Genomic DNA, 21,104 nt, shown 5'->3' with positions numbered 1-21,104 from the left:
CCTTTTTGTTCTAGCTATAGATCTAATTCAGAGACAGTATCTCAAAGTCTTGTAAGCAGAAAGGGCCATTAGCATACCTGGCTGCAACAAGTGTCATGTGAATCATACTCATAATAGCATACATTGTACTTTGCAGAAAGAAATTTGAGCAATAGCATTCAGCATCAAATAATTGGTCTTTTTTCTATGGCTCCTTTGTTGCTTCCGTATTCACTTCTGCTTTCAGGGCTGTACTCTTAATCTAGCTGTGAAAATCAAGTTATTTTCTGTTTCACTAAACCAAGCAGATCACTAGGCATATTCTTCCATTCATTAATAGCTGCTTGCTAGGCCTGGCTTCTTCCTTCTTTTTTTAAAAAAAGGTAGGTTTTCACACACTTAATGATCACAAAATTGTTAATATCCCTGAATAGACATGGTGCTAAGTAAATTGTTAAGGTCCCTAAGCCAGTGGTGTGTCAGTTCCATGCTATTCTGACTTCTGTGACTTTTACTGTGGATAGCTCAGTTGATTGGGGCATGGTGCTGATAACCTCAAGGTTGCAGATTCAATCTTCGTAAGCAGTGCTTTTTTTCGGGGGGGGGGGGGAACGCAGGGGTACGCGTACCCCTAAACATTTTTAAAGAAAAAAAGCACTGCTTGTAAGGGACAGCTGCATATTCTTACATTGTAGGGGGTTGGACTAGATGATCCTCAGGGTCCCTTCTAGCCCATTGACTCTATGATGAATTTTCATGGATGAATTACCTGTCTTCTTATTACCACCTACCTTTAGATAAAATTGATAATAATCTTTACTATTACCATTGCTTTGGCAGCTTGTAATTTTTTTGACAGATGATACTTATACCTATTGAAGGTAGGGATTGGCATCTGCATGACCTTGGTTTATGGAATGAAGCACCCATAACTGCATTCTTTTGGTAATGTGATTATTATAATAATTTATTACCCACCCTTCACCTTAAAGTCTCACTTCAGAAGACAACATTAAAAATGACAAAGAAAAAGATGTGTCCTAAAAATATATGTCTCAGGTGTCAAAGGCCGGGGTAAAGAGGTAAACAACTCCCACAAAGACTGAAAATTCACAGCATTTGGCTTTATCTCCAGTTGTGAAGGGCACAGATTCTTTCCAGGGGCAGTGAAGTCAGAGCTACAGATGAGGTGGGTGGCCTGTCCTGTGAGAAGCAGCTCTGCACCTTTATTCCTCCACAAGAGAGAAACATGACTGGCTGCCTACTGTGAAACTGAAGCATGTGGCCACTTCACACTGTGATGGTGCACATCATGGGCTGACAGATGCACACTATTAATTATAATGTGCGAACATGGAAGAAGATGCCACAAGGGAAGTGATGGCTTTAAATTAGGCAGGCATAAAGAAATGTGCATGACAGACAGCTAAGACCCCCTTTGGAGCATTGACAATATCATTTTTAAAGCACTTTAACAGTAGCGAATCTCATCTGATATCCTCTCAGAGTCATGACCCAGGCAGCATTCAAATCCTTCAGTGTCTCTTTCATCTGATTATAAAACACAGCATAGAGCTTCTTCTCAACAGCTTTAGAAGTGATGTCAATCCAGCATCAGCTGTTACCATCCTTTCCCTTTCCCCTTCTCATAGCCTACCAAATATATATTATAATTCATAGACCCTGCAAAAGTCTGGCAGTCCTGCTGCTGTGCTCCACGAGAAGTTCTACTTAAATCACTTTAATGCCTTGCTTGTTCCGTTACATTTTCCGTTAAGGCAAGCTTTCTCCAGTTCAGGCATTTTAATTAACACGAGCAATCTTACCTTTGACTGCTGCACTGTTAAAATGTTGTTATTGCTAAGTAATTGTTACAGGAGGTGCTCTAAAGTATTCTGCTGCCCACCTGAGCCTTTCCTTACCTCCTCCATCCAAGCCTAAGTTTGCATTCCTATCTTACAGAATTCATCACAATGAGTTGTGAGATGGCATTAAAAAAATGTTCAGACAACTTCATGGAAGATAAGTCTATCAGTGGTTAAAAGCCACAAGAAACTATTTTAAGTGTCAGAAATCTTGCACTCCATTGAATGTCAAGTGCAGCGAGCGGCAAACTACATTTGACCATTAAATTTGTCTCTGCAGACTTTAAACTGCAGCAGCTGGAGGGGAAGCTAATTAGTAGGATTTTAGCAGGTGTGAAGGGGAAATTGAACCCTTTCCTTCCTTGCTGTGATCCTGAAGTGAATACTTCGTTTGGGGATGGGGGGAAATTCCCCACTGTTTCCACTGTTGGGGGATTGTTTTATTTACTGCATTTATAACCTCCAAGGAGCTCCAGGCAGCATACATGCTTTCTTTCTCTTCCTCTGTTATCCTCACAACAAACCTGCAAGGTAAGCTGATGCTGAGCAATAGTGACTGGCCTAAGGCTACCTGATGAACATTGTGGTTGTGTGAGGGGCTTGTCCAGCAATCTTACCATTATACCACACTGGCTAACATCACACCTAAGCAAATGCTATTATCAGAAGAGGGATTTTCCTCAAGACTGCAGCAGGGAAACAGTTAAATTCCCCTTCCAGGTCCACTCTGATTCCCATAAATATCAGTTGATGTGCTTTGCTTTTTTGGAAAACTTGCACATTAGATGCAATGACACATGTGTAATATCGTGTGTCATTTGATACTGATGGCTTATTGCTGGGAACAGATTTCTGGAAGACCTTGGTCTTTTCCACCAAAACAGTTCTTAACATCCATTTGATTGCAGCTTCTGATACATTTCAAGGCTATCAGTATTGGAGTGTAAGCTCAGATGAATCACCAGTTTCCCTATTACCACCTACCATTAGATAAAATTGATAATGCTCTTTACTATTATCTTTGCTTTGGAAGCTTGTAAATTTTTGACAGCTGAGAATTGTGTTAGCAATATTCAGGATTGTTAATTGTCTTTTTGATGCTGCTTCTGTTAGTTTTTTGAAAATGTAAAAGGATGAATTCAGTGTAGCCCTAAGGAGATTGTTCCATCAGGCAAGCAGAAATGTGTGCGCTGGCAGAGCATTCTCCCCTCAAGAGCTGTTCTGGGGCTTCTCCTGACAGCTTCAGTCAAACTGCATTGGGGCAGAAGTGAATTTAGAGGAACATGACTGGTTTGGTCACATGGGGTGCAGAGCCTTGGGGGCACCAGGGGGTACTACAACTATAATGTAGAATGGAAGGTGAGAGGTGCCGAATTTTGGCATTGCAAAGGGTGTCGCTTAAATTTGAGACCCCAAGGTCCACCACTGGTTGTGGGGAGGAGAAGGGAGCAAAAGCCCCCCTGTGCTAGAAAATGCCCTTATGCAGGGTTCCACTAGTGGGACTGCTTAGGTTAATGTGGCCCTATGCTTGCATGAAATGGAAGTAGATAAATAGGTACTGCTCTGGCGGGAAGGCAAACGGTGTTTCCGTGCGCTGCTCTGGTTTGCCAGAAGTGGCTTAGTCATGCTGGCCACATGACCCAGAAGCTGTACGCCGGCTCCCTCGGCCAATAAAGCGAGATGAGCGCTGCAACCCCAGAGTCGGCCACGAATGGACCTAATGGTCAGGGGTCACTTTACCTTTTATGTATTGTTTAAAATTTACAGATAAGACAAGCTTGGGGGTCTGAATTGATGGAAAGGTGAGATACATATGCTATAAATATGAACAAATAAATTAGCATTAACAGTGTTCAAAATGCTTCACATGCATTATCTAGTTGTAATCTTTATGGCAAACCTGTATGACAATAATTATTTTCCATATTGCAGATAGGCTGAGGCTGAGGGAGTCTGGCTTGCCTAAGACTCTTTAGTGAGCTGATGGCAGACACAAGATTCAGATTGTCTCAGTCTCTTAGACAATACATCCCATGCCCCAAAACATGTGTGTGCAAATACACAGCTTAAGGGTGCCTCCAGAGTGGGGAATACAGGCTTGTTCAAGTAGTGGGTTAAAGCGTTCAGTCACCCTAGGGCAACAAATCGACTGTTAGGAAAGGCATGGAGCTATGTGTTGAAAAGTGTTGAGTAAATGAAGTATTAATTTTCAAGACATATAATAAGCACTTCACAAGCAATTCATAATGAATGCTCCTTGTCGTATAACCTTCCTGCAAACTAATCAGAATGAATGGTCAATAAAGACAGGAGACAGTCTGACCTCCATATATAATCTTTGTGTAAGCAAATCAGGATGAATGCTCAATAAACAGGTCATCTGGAAGAGCCCTAAGGATGTGCTCCCATTCACTGATCTGTTCTAGGTATGAGAACTCCAATGCACATTGAATGGCTCCTTCATTCATTTAATTAAAAGTAGCCAAGCTGTTCATCTGTATGTTCAGATCCCTCCACTCAAATAAACGAGGAACGTGCTGGGCATACATACATGCACCTGATTTCAAGATTAGGTTGGTATTGTAGCTTATTAACAGAAAAAGCTGGAAAAGGAAATCTGAAATTCTAAAGGATTTAAATCTGAATGTAAATAAACAAACAAATCAATAAATCAGGAATGTAATGGAGCAGTGCAGTCATAGAACTATTTAAATTTTATTTACTCAACTTCCAGTTTCAGAGATATGGCCATTCCACGAACACCACTCAGCTTTCCTTAATTAAGACTTCACAGCTGTCATCTTCAAACCTTCACCCACCTCCTACCCCCAAGTCGAGGGAGGAATAGTGTGCATTGCTAATGCACCCCATAATGCATGCTGTCCCATTACTTCAAGCCATGGTAGGTGGCTATCAAAGAGAGCGCTTCTTAAATGCTTTTATACACTGTAACAACAACAACAACAACAACAACAGCAGCAGTAGTAGTAATAATTCATGATGGAGTTTGTGTGCTAAAACCTATTGGCTCATGGGAACAGGCCTCTCTTAGAGACTTTTTTTAGGGGGGAGGAAAAGTTAACCAGGTTAATCAAATTCATAGTGCTCGCAACATCTGAGTTATGCTAATAGCAGCATCTCTAGAGTAATTACATCTTTGTTAATTGGTCTTGATTGCCTTGCACTGGTTGCGTTGTATGCCTGACTTTTGTGCACCAGACACCAATGGAGTGCAGCTAATGTGCAAACCCTCAAAGGTTTGGCTAATTAATTTTTCCCAGGAGCAAACGATGAAGGTTAAGGCTACAGTGTTGGCTTCCCCTTTCGATCTCGCCAGCCTGCCCAGTGTAATTTCCTGCAGGGCACATTCTGTCACCTGACAAGCTGGATAATCGTTAATATTTGATTTTCAGAATGAGACTGTTGTACCACCACCACATAGCAGTAAGGGTGGGGAAAATGGAAGGAATACCTTTCGACCCCCCCCCCCCTTTACTAATACTGAATGGGAAACTCCTTCCTTTGCCACCCAGAAATGTTTGCACACTTGCCCTTCCATCCATGTGGCTCAAGGCTCTTTAGCAGAGCTGCCCCTGGGAAATCCTACAACATGCAGTGGTTCTTTTAGGAATCAGAATGCAAATGGGGTGATGGCTAAATGGTTTGATTAAAAAGCCCAAAGAAATCTACAAATATTCCCATTATCTTATGTCCCACTTTGGTCTTTGGTTGCTGGGAATCACATCAGCAACAGATGGAGCTGGAGCTTGGTTGGTGCGCAGTGCTTTCCAGATCAGCTTGCATAGAGGTTCACAGGTTCTGACACTCTCTAATCCTAAAGATTGAGCAATTTATATACTGTTGAGGTTACGTCAGCTACATCTGATATTTGGGTTATAAATCACAGCTGATGATTTGGGTAACCCACCAGTTACCCACCAGAGTGGAAGATGCTTAGCAGGAAGTCAACATAGATAACTTCCAAGCTAGCCTATACTCCATATTCCAGGTGCAGCCTTATCCTAAAGATAAACATTCCCACATGGTGCCAACAAATAACTGTGAAAAACTAACACCTTATGAAATGAACAGAATTAACCACTAAAAACCCCAGGTCTACAGCATATCTAGGCATTATCTGGGCACTGGAGAAGCAATTTCTAGACCCCACTCTATCTCCTTGAGAACATGTTTTTCAGCACACATTTAAATCTCTTTAAATGCATGCCCCCCCAGCTCAAGGAACCTCGAAACTTTACCTCTATACCAGGCATCACCAGTATAACTGCAAAAAATTGACTAAATCTTGTTTGTATGGTACCATCCCACAAAATTGTGCCGGAGTGCCTCAACAACATATCAAATGATAAATCTAACAATTAAAAAATAAGAACAATTTGAAAATAATAATGTCTATAAATACAGAAAATAAATCCACACATTATAGAAAATAATGGAAATAAGACAACCCCTTTTTAACAGCTTAAAACTAAACAGGGTAGAGAATAACACCCAACAGAAATAGCACGTTTGAAGCACATCTCTTCCCCGCCCCCCCTAAGGAATCGAGGGGACTGTAGTTTGTTAAAAGGGCTGAAATCATAGCTCTGTGAGGCATACACTACAGTTCCTATTATTTGAGGAGGGAGGTATGTGCTCTGGAGATATGGTGTGTATGCCACCAAAATGGTAGTGTATAAAATTGGGGAGTGGGGGAAAGAGCATCTCTGTTCTCAAGGGTCATTCCACAAAAGCTCGACCCCATTAACTTATATGCATTGGATGTTAGCCACACCTCTCAGTTGGGGATGTAAAGATTTATTGTCCTCCAAGCACTACTTAACCTCACTGTTTTGATATCTCTCACTCTCTCCCTGAAAATCCCTTCCAGCATTGTCCTCGGGACACAGAAACCATGAGTCAAGTTTGGCTCCTACAGCACTGCCTGCTACGAAGTACAGTGGTACCTCAGGTTAAGTACTTAATTCGTTCCAGAGGTCCGTTCTTAACCTGAAACTGTTCTTAACCTGAAGCACCACTTTAGCTAATGGGGCCTCCTGCTGCTGCCGCACTGCCGGAGCCCGATTTCTGTTCTCACCCTGAAGCAAAGTTCTTAACCCGAGGTACTATTTCTGGGTTAGCAGAGTCTGTAACCTGAAGCGTATGTAACCTGAAGTGTATGTAACCGGAGGTACCACTGTATAGAGATCAGCACTGTCACCTGTTGATTGCTATTAGCTCCAGCTGCATCCCACCTTTCATCTAAGGAGTTCACGGTGGCATGCATGGGGATCACCCCATTTTATTCTCATAACACCCCTAAAAGAGTGAGTGATGAAAAGTCGGCCCACTGGGCTGCATGGATATGAGTCCAGACCTCTCCAGCCTGAGGACACCTCTCTGCTAAAGTCTGCAGATAAGATCTAACTGCTGTTGAAGGCAAAGGAGCAAAGGCTGGCTAAAAGGAAAAGAAATGCTGGAAAACCTAAGCAATGGGGGGGGGGGACAAGATATGCAGCCTGCAAACTCAAGGGAAGGTGAAAAGCATGCATTAGCATACAGAGAATGGAAGAACAGCTATTCCCCATGTTGTCCTTTATAAACAGGACAGAGAATGTTGCAGGGGAAGAGAAAGCAGCGTCTCCAAAGGGTCGCTAGGTCATGCCACCCCTAAGAGACAAGAGAATCCAAGCTGAAATCTTGGCAGCTCTTTTGTTTTCCGTCAGTGCTGTCCTGGCAAAGCCAAACGATGACTCTATGAGGATCCATGGGGACATGGCAGAAAGTGCCAATTTTAAGTAGGGCAAAGAAAGCTAAAGCCGTTTGACAAAAGACAAAGTTCTGAAAGGGAATACAAAATACAGGGTTGAAGCAGCACATTACGACACCGCAGGAAATAAGATAAAACTTGCTCAATATATGCAGCACTTCTCAGAAACTATATTAGCATTTGCTTCTTGCAAGGTTTGCATTGCAGTCCCTGCTGCTGGGCTCGCCACTCAGACAGCGCTATTTTTCATTTCCACAGTGGGCTTTTTTCAGGCAGTGCAGCAAAGGCTTTTTACTAATTGGATTGGATCCCTTTTTGCTGGAGACAAAACGAGTTATTAGTCTAGTTGAAAGGGAGGGGAGAGACACATATTCTGTTGTCCGATGTCCCGAAATGTATGTGAACAAGTATTTCAAGAACTGAGTGGGAGTGGAGGGCACTACAATGGGGAGATGAAGAAATCTACCACACCAGCTTGTTTTCCTGTTCTTGCCAGTCATTCTTGCTACTATTGTTGGAGTCATTTTCTTTGGATATGTTCCCCTTTGATGTCAGAGGCAATATGATATGGAACAGGTAGCTGGATTAAATGGGCCATTAGTCTACAGGGCTCTTCCATATAAGGCTTTCAAGGCAAACACCAGTGCAATGAGCTGTGCTCAGAAATAGATGGGCAGCCAGAATAGTTCAGAAAATGAGGGCTATCCTCCATGTGGCTGATTCAAGCTTGCAATCTATTTGCTATATTTTGGACCTGTGGTCATTTCAGGACAATCTAATAAGCTTGATACCAATACATTGATAATTGTCTGCGCTCAGAAAGAGAAACTCAATGGGTTCCTTGTGCATTTATCCCCCCCCCCCCTTATGTCACTTTGCCCACCAAGGCGGCCTTGGTATTGTGCACCTTTGTATGCACTCAATTTATAGCACACAATGTTTTGGGTGATACATAATCTAATTTAATCAGCTTCATAGGTCTCTATAAAAGAACCAAATTTAACTGTTGAGAATGATTCCTCCCTTGCTGGTTATCTATACAGTTTCAGATGAGTAAATGAGGGAGGTTATAACTCTATCTTTCATTGTTAGATTTTCTCTCCCCTTGTATCATCATTAATAACTGTTATGAAACTTAACTTTTTAACTATTTTAGATCACTGTTTTCATTACTGAAAACTCACTGAAGTTTATAGTTTTAAAATCCACAAATAGGTGTAATATCATATTATCATCCATCAAAGCATAAAACAGTTAAGGTATTAAAATAAACAGTAACATTTCAGAATCCATTAAACGTGCAACAAAAATCCATTAAGGTACTTATAAAAGCCATTTTTTTAAAAAATACTCTGAAGGCACAAAATGCAGCTACCTTTTCTGAAGCTAAACAGGTCTGAGGTTGATCAGTGCCTGGGTGGGAAAGTACAGTGTCATTTATTTAAAGGCTTTATACCCTGCTTTTCATGTGTCTCAATGTTGCTTGCAAATAAAAAACAACAACAAATATTGAGTCCCCATGTACGTCTCCTTCAGTCCCATGATGGAAGAAATGTGAACAGCATTTCATAATCCATTTCAAATTCAAACATACAAGGAAACAATAATAAACTCAAACAACGTAGAACAGCAAATTTATACTAAAACAGCCATTTCCAGGCCAAGCAAGCACTTTCGTCCAACTTCAAAGACCACTGGAAAACAGGGAGCATAAGTTCAGCGGGGACCTGCACCAATGTGCATCTACTGGAAAATAGTTTCAAAGAACCAAGGTTATAGCTACTAAGATCCAGTTCTTTGATGCTCCTGGCTTGTAGAATTAACTCAGGGCTTTCAGCAGATACCAGAGGGAAGGAGGAGTCCTTCATAGAGATTTAAGGCCTCCAAAGTCAAACTCAGCCCACTAAATCCATCTGTCAGAATATGTACAGCACACAGAGCTGATATAGATTTGGAAACCTATGCCAATAAAGAGTTGTGTATTTGAAGTTTCTCAACACTCAAGTCCCATATTGATCCTGTCACTTCTAGCACTTAAAAACACTGGTGATATAGTGTCAGCTGCATTACTGCTATGTATATCCCAAAGTTCTGTTAGTCTCTTGTGGCACCCTATTACATGGGTCATTCACAATCTGTTTATTGTCTATTACAGTAGTCTAAGCCTTTCTTCCAGAGTTCCTGCCAACTTATTTGTATCCCATCTCACACATGTATAAGAATCTTTGACTTTTCTTTCCTATATGCAACATTTTCCTATTTTGTTCTTTAATTTTGTTGCCATCTATAAGGATAATCTAGAATGGTCCCTCCATGAAAACAAGAGTGGTGATAATCTACAGAACGGCTAGGGAATGGTTTACAGATGTTGTTGGACTACAACTCCCATCAGTCTCAGCCAACAATCAGAAATTATGAGAGCTAACGTTAACATCTGGAGGGCCACAAGTTCTTCCTCCCTAATCTACAGCACAATTAAAACTAAGGCCAATGTTAGATTAGATTATTATTAGTCTTGGATGCTGGAGCAAAAATCGCTAAGTTTCGATGTGGTAGAAATATCAGAACTGAAGAGTAATATGTTGAGAGATCATGTGATCAGCCAGCAAAGAAACAACCACTGCTGCAGTTTGCAATTGGTAGTACCTTGGTTTACAAACTTAATCTGTTCCGGAAGTCCGTTCTTAAACCAAAGCATTCTTAAACCAAGGAATGCTTTCCCATAGCAGTAGCAGGCTCAGTTTACAAATGGAACACATTCAACAGGAAGCGAAACATGTTCTGCTTCCAAGGCAAAGTTCACAAACCAAAACGCGGGTTTGCAGCGTTCTTAATCCAAGTTGTTCATAAACTAAACTGTTCTTAAACCACTGTATACATTTAAAAACCTGTCTTGAGGCAGTAAAATGTATCTATAAATCACCCTTCAGCAATGCTTCAATGCCCTTAGTAGTACATTTCAACATAAGGTCAACTTCAACACAATCTTCCATACACTGTATGCCCTGCATACAGTATATATTTCTGGTCTGCATAATGACAACTATGTCCATGGAGAACAGAGGCAATAAACTAAGTAGCAGAAGAAATCAAGGTTTTGCCATCTAATAAGGACAGTTTTCTTTAATAATAATAATAATAAACCATGCCAGGAGACTACTGTAACTAGGAGACTGTCAAAACCCTTGTCCTTAACAGTAGGAAACGGAGGACACTGGCTTATTAGGAACCTAGAGCTACTAGGACACAAAGCATTACATTTATTTAAGCAAGGCAATTAGGGCCTTTTGAGGAGTTTTGTTGCTTTTGTGACATGCTTGCCAAAGTCATGGCAACCTTCAGAATCGGTTCATGGTCAAAATGTTAATACACGCAAGTGACCATAGAGCAATCACTTGTGGATAAATCAAATCAATTCAAATGCAGAGAATGCCATAGAAATTCTCTCAAAGAGCAAAAATTATATTTAGAGATAGCTTATTTATTTATAGTGTCAAATAAATGTTAATTAGTAAATCTGCTCCACTTCCCAGTGGGGAGGAGCTGCAGTGGCCACCCATTCCCCACCGGGGGTGGGGGACCTTGTCCCCCGTTGCCTGGGGGATCCCTGCCACGTCAGAGCCTGGCCAGCCAACCCGCTGGCCGGGGGTGTGTGTGGCCGGGGCCGTTTAAACGGAGGAGCGAGCCAGAGGACTTCCTCTTTGGCCCGCTTCCTCAATCACCCACCCTCCCTCCCTATTTTGCAGGTTAGGCAATGGCCTTGCTATGGACTTCGGTTGGTCGCCTTGGTTGTCCGAAGGGCCTGGTAGGAATTTTTCCACTTGGCAAATTGGCACTGGCCACTTGGTTTTCGCCTACCTCGTAGCAATCGTCACAACTTTGTTAGGGTTGTGGTTAGGCATTGTTTGACCTTGTGTGTGGGAGGGGAGGTGTGGCCATCACCTGCCCCTCCGTGCTTAAGGGTATTCCGTTAAAGGAATCCGGAGGTGTTGTTCTAGTCTGAAACCCGGCTGGAGGGCTAAGGCCTTGACATAACCCCAACGGGAACAGCAGGGGGAGCTTGAGTTGGTCTGCATCGACAGGGCACCCCCTACCAGTGGCTTACCTTTACTGGGGACTTCCTGCACAATGGGCAGGAGTCAGATATAGTCAGGTCCAATCAATGCCTAAGCCAATACCACTCACATCCTGTAATTTCAATAAAGTTGTGGCCAAAATTTGCCCAATAACATAAACCTAATATCCGTGTCCTTGGGTGAGTTATTTCCAATGAGGGGGTGGCTGCGAGGTCTCGACACGCAAAATGTAACTGCAAGGGAGCAAAGGGTGTACACTGAGGAGAGACAAACCCATGAGAAACAATATTGTTCACCCGCAGGGCGAAAGAGAGTGAAATGCAATAGCTGTATTGAAATTCTCAATACGTCTATGGAGGAGTTTGCACACTAGTATAGAAATGAAAATGTTTGCTACCCTCTGAGCAGAGAGGTCCAGACACATAGCACAATAATTAAGTTTCACTGTGAACTTCCTCTCAGGGAACTGCATAGACTGCCTAAGCACTCCCCATTACTCAGCATCCTGTGCATGCCTGCTTGGGAAGCAGTAGATACACATTAGCCACAATCCGTACCTTGAATTTACCCTGTCCTGAATTACTGCATTTTGATGACTCCCCCCAACCACCCTCAAACTATCCGAAATGGGAAAAAGAGCAACCTAGCTGTGTTTTAATACGTAATGTGTATACAGCCTTAGCGTCATTGAGTTCAGTGGGATTTAGCACCAGGTTAATGTGCTTAGAATTGCAACCTGAAGCACTGGAAGGTTGTAATTATGGTATGTTAATGGGGTTGTTGGGCAAGACAGGAGGTAATAATTTCTGGCTCTTCATCCGTGTATCAGCCAGCTAGACCTGGCCTGAGATGATGCAAAGGCTTTGCGAAGCACCTTCCTAAAAAAAATTGTTGTCTTAAAATAAACAATTTATTTATATATTTTGACAATGATTTGTGTTGTCTTATCCTTCTGATAAAACACATAAATGATCCAGCAGGATGATTCTTCTATTTTTATGCATAAAGACAATTGTTAGTTTTTAAGGTACCAAAAGACTGTTGCTTCTGCTGCAACACATAAACTTAGCTACCCCATGAGAAATGGTTACAAAAGCCCTGACATAGTTAGATGCTGTATTGTTTGGAAGTTTGCAGTTGAGCTGATGCTGATGCGTAGCTAAGAAGTCTTTAGTACAGAAGCTGTGGAACCTCCAGAACGTACTTGTCATTCGTTTTTTTTAATTTTCAGAAAGGAACACATTTTAAACACTTGCTCTTTCTATCAAAAGTTGAGCCATTAAACGGATGACTTGGGGATTTAGCACACAATCTAGCAAATCATTTGTACAAATAACTGCTTGTGGAGAGATGCTACTGCATCCTGGATCCTTCTGATCTACTAATGCTCCAGAATCACCAATCATTTTTGATGTCTTCCCAGCACAATGCAATTTTTCAAAGTGTTCATCATTTTCATTTGGAGACCCTTTACTGTCATTTTCAGCTGAACCAGTTGAATCTGTTTCCCAGAATTGTGGTAAAACCGGAAAAAGATTATGTCCAAACGGAATTTTTTCCAGTTTCTTTCCTTTGATCACAGTTAGGCTAGATTCACAGGACATCAACTGGAAGCCTTCAGGTTCTGATCTCCTTTGGACCTTCTTTCTTTTACATGGGTATTGATTAACCTCTTCAGTTCTAGGGTCCATGTCTTCAATTTTACTAGTCTTCTGATGCTCTAAATATGCAGAAACAGCCCCATTCACATACTGAAGATTGGTTTCATGGGAAGTTACTTCAACCTAGAAAATAAAATACATTCAGTGTATAAACAGGTGATACCTTCTCTGCTAATCTTAGGATTTGTTTATATGTTTTGTCCTTCTCATCTATCCCCATTGCTTCCACTTTATTTTGCCACCCTATTGTGTTCTTTGGGTGCTTTTCTGCTTGCTTTCATTTCAACCAAGGTGGCCCACTAGCCCAGCCAAGACATTGCATGCATGGGACTTTCCCCTCTGTTGAAGTAAAGGAGGAAGCTGGTTAAGCAAGAGCCGCCTGTGCAAGCCTGAGTTTGTGTGGCATATTTATTGCCTGCAAAAAGCGAATGTCAAATAAACTTAAACTATCCCTGTCAAAGTGCTTCCTTACCATAAAGCACTGGTCTCTACAGTAATATGTGATGATGTTAGGGTGGACTTAAGAACAACTGAATGTGCACTGAATGGAATCCCAGAGCCATGCAGTGCACACACCCACACTCTTAACTGTGCTGGATCCCCTGACCATTCCTACTACATACAGGGCAAATGGCTAGATATGTACAGGTTGTGCAATCTGCACTTCTGAATCTCTGGACTTGGAGGAGGGAATCCTTGAAAGACACGGCGTACGCTTCCAGAGAGGAGTTAAACCAAGATAATGGGGAGCAGCCATGAAGACTCAGGCTCTGCCATGCCAAAGTTACTAAAAATTCAGCTGCAAAGGTGGGGGAGCATAGACTTGCAGTTTAGGAAACAAAAATGTCACTGGGTCAAAGGAGTGAAAACCACAGCTTATTCATGCGGAACTTCACCTCTGTGGGGTTGAGCCAGGAATCTGATGCACTGGTGGCTTCAGCAGATTTGATTGCACATATCAGCGTTCGAGTTATTGCCTCTTCTACACGGGCTTCATGATCTGCATCCTACAAGAGAAACGAAAGCTAACATTGTGATAACTGGAATGGATAGAAAGGAAGAGCAGAAACAAGAAGAGAGGGCAACTCAGAGGTGCAATGAAGAGGAGACTGATCAAGGCCAATGTGTTTTGAGCCAGCCACTCTTTAGTGGAACTGATAAAGCAAAAAATCAGTACAAAGAAGTACAAAAGGCCACGTTTTTGCTTTCAGGTTCTGTTCCTGGACTTGGGGTTGTGAATGAAGACACCTCTTGCAAGGGCAGCCCATAACATAAGTACTAGGGCATAATTAGTTCTTCTGTGATGGGTTTTTATCCATCCTGTCTTAAAAAAACTTTTCCAGAAAAGAAGATATCACAATTTTCTCAAGCAACTTGGAAACACAGAAGCGGACTTATACCAAGTCAGATTGTTTAACTTCTCCACCAAGCAGGGCATGCAATAGTCTTCTCCTGCTGCTGCTCTCTAGCAATTGTTGTTCAGTGGCATATTCTGAGACTTCACCAGTCTTTCCACCAATACTCCAACGTTTATGACTTGGGTGTTGTGTTTTTTAATGAAAGCTGGGGTTTATTTTCTAGGAAGAAGTTGAATTCCATAGCAGTAGAAGGAAGTGGGGGTCAGATGGAGCTCATTAACCCAGGAAGGTAGCCCATCTAGGAGAAGGAAAACTCTTCCCCTTCCTTTGTTGTCTCCCCTGCGTTGCAATTATATCAGTTGTAAGCTGCTCAGAACAGTCTCTTATACAGATGGATGCCAACAACAACAAAAATTGTCTACGCTGACTGGCAGCAGCTCTTCCAGGGTTTTGCACATGTTTCTTTTCCATCACCTGCTACCTGGCCCTTTTAACTGGGGATGTCAAGGATAAAACCTGGGAGCTTCTGCATGTCTTCTACCGACCTATAGTCACTGAATGGAGGGGCTGCAGCTCAGAGTTATTGGTTTCACCTTTCACACCACTGACATCTTCGGGAGCTATGGTGCCCTGAACCTCTGAAGAATCCTCATCCTGGACCTCACCCAGGATGGTGAGGCTTCCCTAATCTTAGGTTACATCATATTTTTGGACTGTGACTCCTTTGACCCCCTGACTATCAGCCATGCTGACTGGGGATGATGGGGGGTCCAGCAACACAGGATTGGGGACATAATGACTTCCTGTACAATACACAAAACAAGGGAAGAATTTAATATTGTGCTATGTTGATCTTTCCATCAGGGCAAGCATGAACGATCCCCCCCCTCACCTCCCCCTGCTCTGTTCTGAGGGTTCTCCCGCCACCTAAACCAATCTCGGGGGCACACGGTGGAAGGAGATGGGAGGAAAGCCCTGTTGCACAAGGCTGGGCGCAATAGTTGAAGGAAAGAAGACTCTCATGTTAAAGAGATCTCTAATTTCCAGCACATACACTTGGGTGTGGGGTGGGGAATTAACATCCCTTATTATCATAGCTAGGCATAATATGCCCATAAAAGCCACATGATCAAGCAATTACATGTTTCTAATTGGCGGACAATACATTGTATTAGCGTCTTGTTAAGTTAATTGAGTCTTGTGAACCTTAATTTATACTACAGGGATGCCGTCTAATGCATAGGGTCTTTAATTCAGGAAGATCAAAAAGGTATGTCCAAAACTGTATCTCTAAATGACTTAAGCTAAGACACAAAGGATATTTCTGAGAGACAGCAAATGCCTTGGGAGCTATTACAAATGCAAAACTAAATCATTTTAAATTCCAGGGAGCATACTGTCATCTGACAGTATCACCAACCCACTGGTGTATTATTGCAGCCTTAAATAGCAGCAGCAGGGAGGAAAAGCAAATGTTGTCTTTAACGAAGGATACCAGCACACAGCTTTTAAAGATGAAACAAGAATCCAGTAATTGATTCTTACATGTTACAAGCTGTCATGTCTCTTCTGAGTGCCTTTAGGCGGTGAAATACAAAGACTAATTTAGGATTTCATCAGGATGAGACACACAGGCAGGGCAGGCTTTCTTGTTTAAGTGAATTGCTTTGGATCGGAGGACTGTTTATGGGCAAGGACAAGCAAATTCAACGTGTAACGTGGTATTCCTGGCACCATAGCAAATAGTAAGATGGAGGCAGATTGAGGAAATGGGGCTTGCTTGCTTGAGTTTGGCTGGAAGGAAACTGAAGGTGGTGTATAAGAAGATGCTTGCTCCTTCCCCATGGAAACTGCATAAAATCTACCTTCCTCTACCTACCGTCCCATTCCTCTTTCATCTGTACTATTTATCACTGCACCAGCAAAGGAAGCACTATCTAGAATAAACAGTTAGCATTTCTGATGGTGCCATATCACATCTATATCAAACAAATAACCCCATATTGATCTAGTTCAAAGTTATCAAAGGAGGATTGCAACTTGTACAGACTAGACAGCCTTTGCTGGTCCAGCATCAGTGTCTGTTTGCTATCTATATCAACTCATGCTGAAGTCATGCAGTAAAAGCTAGACTTGCCTTTTCTTTCTTTAGATATGTGTGTGTTTGCTTTTTAAGTTTTTATTGATTGGGTTTACTGCAAATGGCTTTAGGACTTCTACTGTGTTTGCAAGTCACTTTGAGTCGTTTTTATGAGTTACGCAATATCACCACCATCACCACCGCAGTCCCAAAACTCCTAGACATGGTGCAACAAGGTACTGTTTCCTTTGGTAAGTTCCCTTTATTAAATAGTTTGGGAACAACTGATTCGATGTGCTCAATGATCCTAGGAACCCAGAGCAAAATACTAATTGTGATTAGGAAAAAGAAAGCTTGGCAGAAGGACCACTTCATTGTCTCACATCAGGGCAGTTGCTAGGGAATCTCATGTAAAATTGAACTAAAATGTAGTGCCAGAGACTTGTAATATAAAACTGATGTTAGGAATTACGGACAATCTTACTAGAATCTACAGTTCTTTTTTTCAAATACTCTGCTCCATTCTAAACAATTAAGGTAGCTCTCATTATTATTTTATTTCATGGACAGTCACAATGTATCATGGGCTATGTAGTCTTAGAGCTACCAGCAATAATTTTATAATCTTAAGACTAAGAAATTCATCATACGGTCTGATTGTGAAGTATATATGCAGAAAAAGATCTGGGGTCTGTACCTGTTATATTCAGAGCAGGTGGGCTGTTTCCTAGGAAAATGGACTTCAGCGGTTTTACATGTCCTTTCCTGCAGACATTTTGATCTTACTGCAATGCAGCTTCATAAGCCTGAAACCTTTCAGCTCATCTATTCACATTTTAGTATGTTCACATTTAGGCTAGCTTACCTCGGTACATGAACATTCTTAAAGCATTTCAAGGGGTTGTAAGCCTGGAAAGTTCATTTTGCCTCAAAGTATCCATGAATAGCATTAATCCCCCCCCTACCGTAAGAAGCAAGAGTTGAAGTGGTCTCAGTGTGTTGAAAACAAATTAAAACTTTATCCTTTATTATAAGGTCTCAGCGAAATAATTAATTGTATCAGTAAGGCTATTGAAGTGGGCTTGACACACACCTATCATATCAACATGGTAGCAGCTGGTTATTGCTGGAAGCTGGAGAACTGCTTGAGTGAATAATGAAAATGTTCTTGATATTACATTTTAACACCCGTGTCACGCATTATTTTTCTAAGACAGATAGCCCGACACCTAAAAAGTAATGCTGCTGTCATCTCCAGGGATAATAGGGTATAATCAACTGTCACCAAAAAGACGACATGCAGGCATTCCTCGGGTTAAGCAGCGCCCACAGTCAACTTATTAGCTCGAAGCCTCCAAACTGTTTGTGAGGTTTTTAATTTTGGGAGATAGTTAATAACTTCTGTCCAGCATGCTGCGTTCAAGCAATACCGGAGACTACAAAACACTAATGTTTGCTTAGCTTTGACTTTAAGAGCATATGCCATTTTGTAAAAAGATGAGGAAGGCATCCTGTGTAGAATACTACCAAGCCTTGGGATTTTCAGGATGTCAGATTCAGTTCCAAGTTACATGGCATGAAGGCACATGAGGCCCCCATTTTGCTGAAACTAAGCAGATCTGGGTCTGGCCACTGTTGATGGATCACCCTGAGAACCATATATATATATATAGACTGCCATGAGTTCCATGGTAGAAGACAAGATGGGATGTAAATCTTGTGGGGGGAGGAAGATAATATGACACCTACATCAAAGTGAAGCAGACATTTTAACTAAAAAGACACACTAGTAGCATCTTCACTTTTGGTCCTCTCCACCCACTCTAGCTTGTATTGTCTTGGTCTCCAAAGGCTGTTTCTTGGAAATTTTATGAGAGAGATGAAAATACGCTCAGCTTTTAAACCACACACACACAAATAAACTACAGCAAGGGGTGGGGTACATGTGGCCCTCCTGGATTCCAACTCCCAGCCCTGACTACTGGCCATGTTGGCTAGAGTTGATGTGAGTCCAACAGTATATGGGTGATGATTTATATAGCCTCATCTATGTACATTACACATTACAAAGTGTAAGAGACAGGTCTCTGTCCTGAGCGGCTTACAATCTATGTAATTCCAAGGCAGGGGAGACAACATGGGAAGGGGGAGGTCAATGGTGGCAAGGGAAAGAACCTGTGATCATTGCAGTCAAGTATGTTTAGTAGGGTGTATGGAAATAGGTAGCTAGATCATTATTATAAACTACTCCAGCACATTTCCAGATGTCATGCCCATCTGTGAACATTCAGGCCATATGTGTGCCTGATGGTTTTAAGAGATAAACAAGGGGGGGGGTAGTTACCAGTTCAATCCATGAGTTTATGCTAACAGTGATTGGGTCAATGGATTCTACGTAATGCCACCAGTGTCTGGGAACAAACAGGACCTGAATGGGAGAAGAAGAAGAAAAGGAATTTAAAAAGTCATAAAACCCCTTGTGTGCAACTATAGCGTTTCCCTGACATAAAAAAAAAATCACCTTGAAAAATATATTTTTCAGCAGCAGTTTCTAAACTTCTCCAATTGATCCTCCTCTGCATTTGCAGTCTGCTGTATAATGTACTTAGGCTGTCTGACATGGATCTTATCTGGTTCTGCCAGCCTTTCATTGCTAGGTTCAAAATGCAAACTCCAACTAGCCCACCTCCGCTGGAAACAATTTTTAAACAGTCTTGTCAGCAAAACAAGTTCCCCCTCTGTGTGAAATGGCAGGGTGAGAGCAGCATGTTGGTGAGACCAAAGTGCAGGAGGATTTCCTGTCACAAGCTTGTCCAGACTTCCCTTCTTATCTGACATAAGGGGAGGAAACGCCAGAATGTCTCATCCCAGGTCAATCTCAATCTTTACCTTCTCCTTAAAAAATAAAAAATACAGGGTTCGGTAGAGGAAAGAGAATAGAGAAGAATGGGATTTGGGGGCTAGAACTAGGAACCAGGAAGGCAGTTCATTCATTAGATGCTAAGGGTGCAAAATGATTATTAAAGGAAGATGGGGAAATGAAAGAAAAGCTAAAGGAATGATTTGAATTCTTCTTATTGCATATCTGAAGTCAGCCCAAACCAGTTTTTGGGAGAGAGCATCTGATGAATTATTATTATTATTATGAGATTATATTATTTAATATTTCTATCCCTCTCTTCCATTCAAATGAATACTTACAACAGATAACAAAAGAAAATTAACAAAATAGATACTATCGAAGCTATGAATTAATACAACAATAATGAAAAGCAGCAGTCATTAAATGAAACAATTAACTGAATCAAATAAGAGTAATATGAGTCTACAATTCTGTGACTCTATGAGGTTCTGCAGCTAACTGACAACGTACAAATTAGCAAGTCACCAGGACCGTATGGCATCACTGAGAGTTCTTAAAGAACTGTGAAATTGGTTAATCTTCTAACAGAAAAATGCAACTTGTCACTAAAATCAACCTCCTTACTGGAGAACTGGAAGACAGCTAATGTAGCACCATTAAAAAAAAAAAAAAATCCTAGGGAAAGTCAGGAAAGTAATTGTTGTATATTATTTGAAGTCGGGGGTAAGCAAGGATGCAGTAAAGTCTGCCAATAAGACCATGTTAACCAAGGTGCTTCCAAAAGGAACCAGAGGCCTGTCTAGCCCAGCACTCAGTTGCCAAACAAAGACCTCTGGAAACCCCACAAGCAGAACATGAGGAGAGCAAGAGCCCTCTCTTGATGTGGTCCCCAGTATTCTTTACGCTAGTTGGCAGTGGCTCCCCAGAGTCTCGGGCAGAGGTCTTTTCCCATTACCTGGTTATTTTAGCTGAGGATGCTAGGGATGCAACCTGAGACCTTCTGCATGCTATGCATGTGCTCTACCACTGAGCTATGGTCCCTGAACAATCACAAGATCCAGTTCCTGCAAATTATTGTACTCAATTTTCTTCTGACCCCAATTCTCCCAGGACTCTTATCCGAAAAGAAAACACTGGCTCCAAACCTTCCACAGGACAAAGCCAGGATTCGGGTGTCATGGGAAGCTCGGGTGACCACAGAGCTCCATAATTTTCTATCCCACCTCCAAAACTGGTGTAATAATCTTAGTATCATTCATAAAAAGATTATTAGCAGCATTAGGTACATCCAAGGAATATTAAATGCTTTCAAGTGTTCAAACAGCTGCAGAATCTCCATTAAGCACACAGCAATGTCAGCACTAATACACAGGAGCAAAATTAAGGCATGATTTGATTTGATTGATCAGTTTATAAGCTGCCTTAAACCGAGTGCTCAAAGCAGCATCAAGA

General features: G+C 41.7%; 1 protein-coding gene across 2 annotated transcripts in view; it reads right to left on the bottom strand.

The window, feature by feature from the left end:
* Positions 1-12,891: 12,891 nt before the first annotated feature.
* Positions 12,892-21,104, bottom strand: part of HSPBAP1 (HSPB1 associated protein 1) — a 48,293-nt gene continuing 40,080 nt past the window's right edge. For both annotated transcript variants that reach the window (XM_083410779.1, XM_083410780.1), the window contains exons 6-8: positions 19,134-19,217; positions 14,248-14,358; positions 12,892-13,474 (exon numbers count right to left, since the gene is read on the bottom strand). In XM_083410779.1, coding sequence (XP_083266905.1) covers positions 12,935-13,474; positions 14,248-14,358; positions 19,134-19,217 — 735 coding nt within the window. In that variant the 3' untranslated portion in view covers positions 12,892-12,934. The remainder of the gene's footprint in view (positions 13,475-14,247; positions 14,359-19,133; positions 19,218-21,104) is intronic.

This window comes from Podarcis tiliguerta, assembly GCF_965153285.1.
Source record: "Podarcis tiliguerta genome assembly, chromosome: 1".
Classification (NCBI taxonomy): Eukaryota; Metazoa; Chordata; class Lepidosauria; order Squamata; family Lacertidae; genus Podarcis; species Podarcis tiliguerta.
The sequence above is the reverse complement of the archived record's forward strand: the minus strand, read 5'-3'. Positions and strand labels throughout refer to the sequence as shown.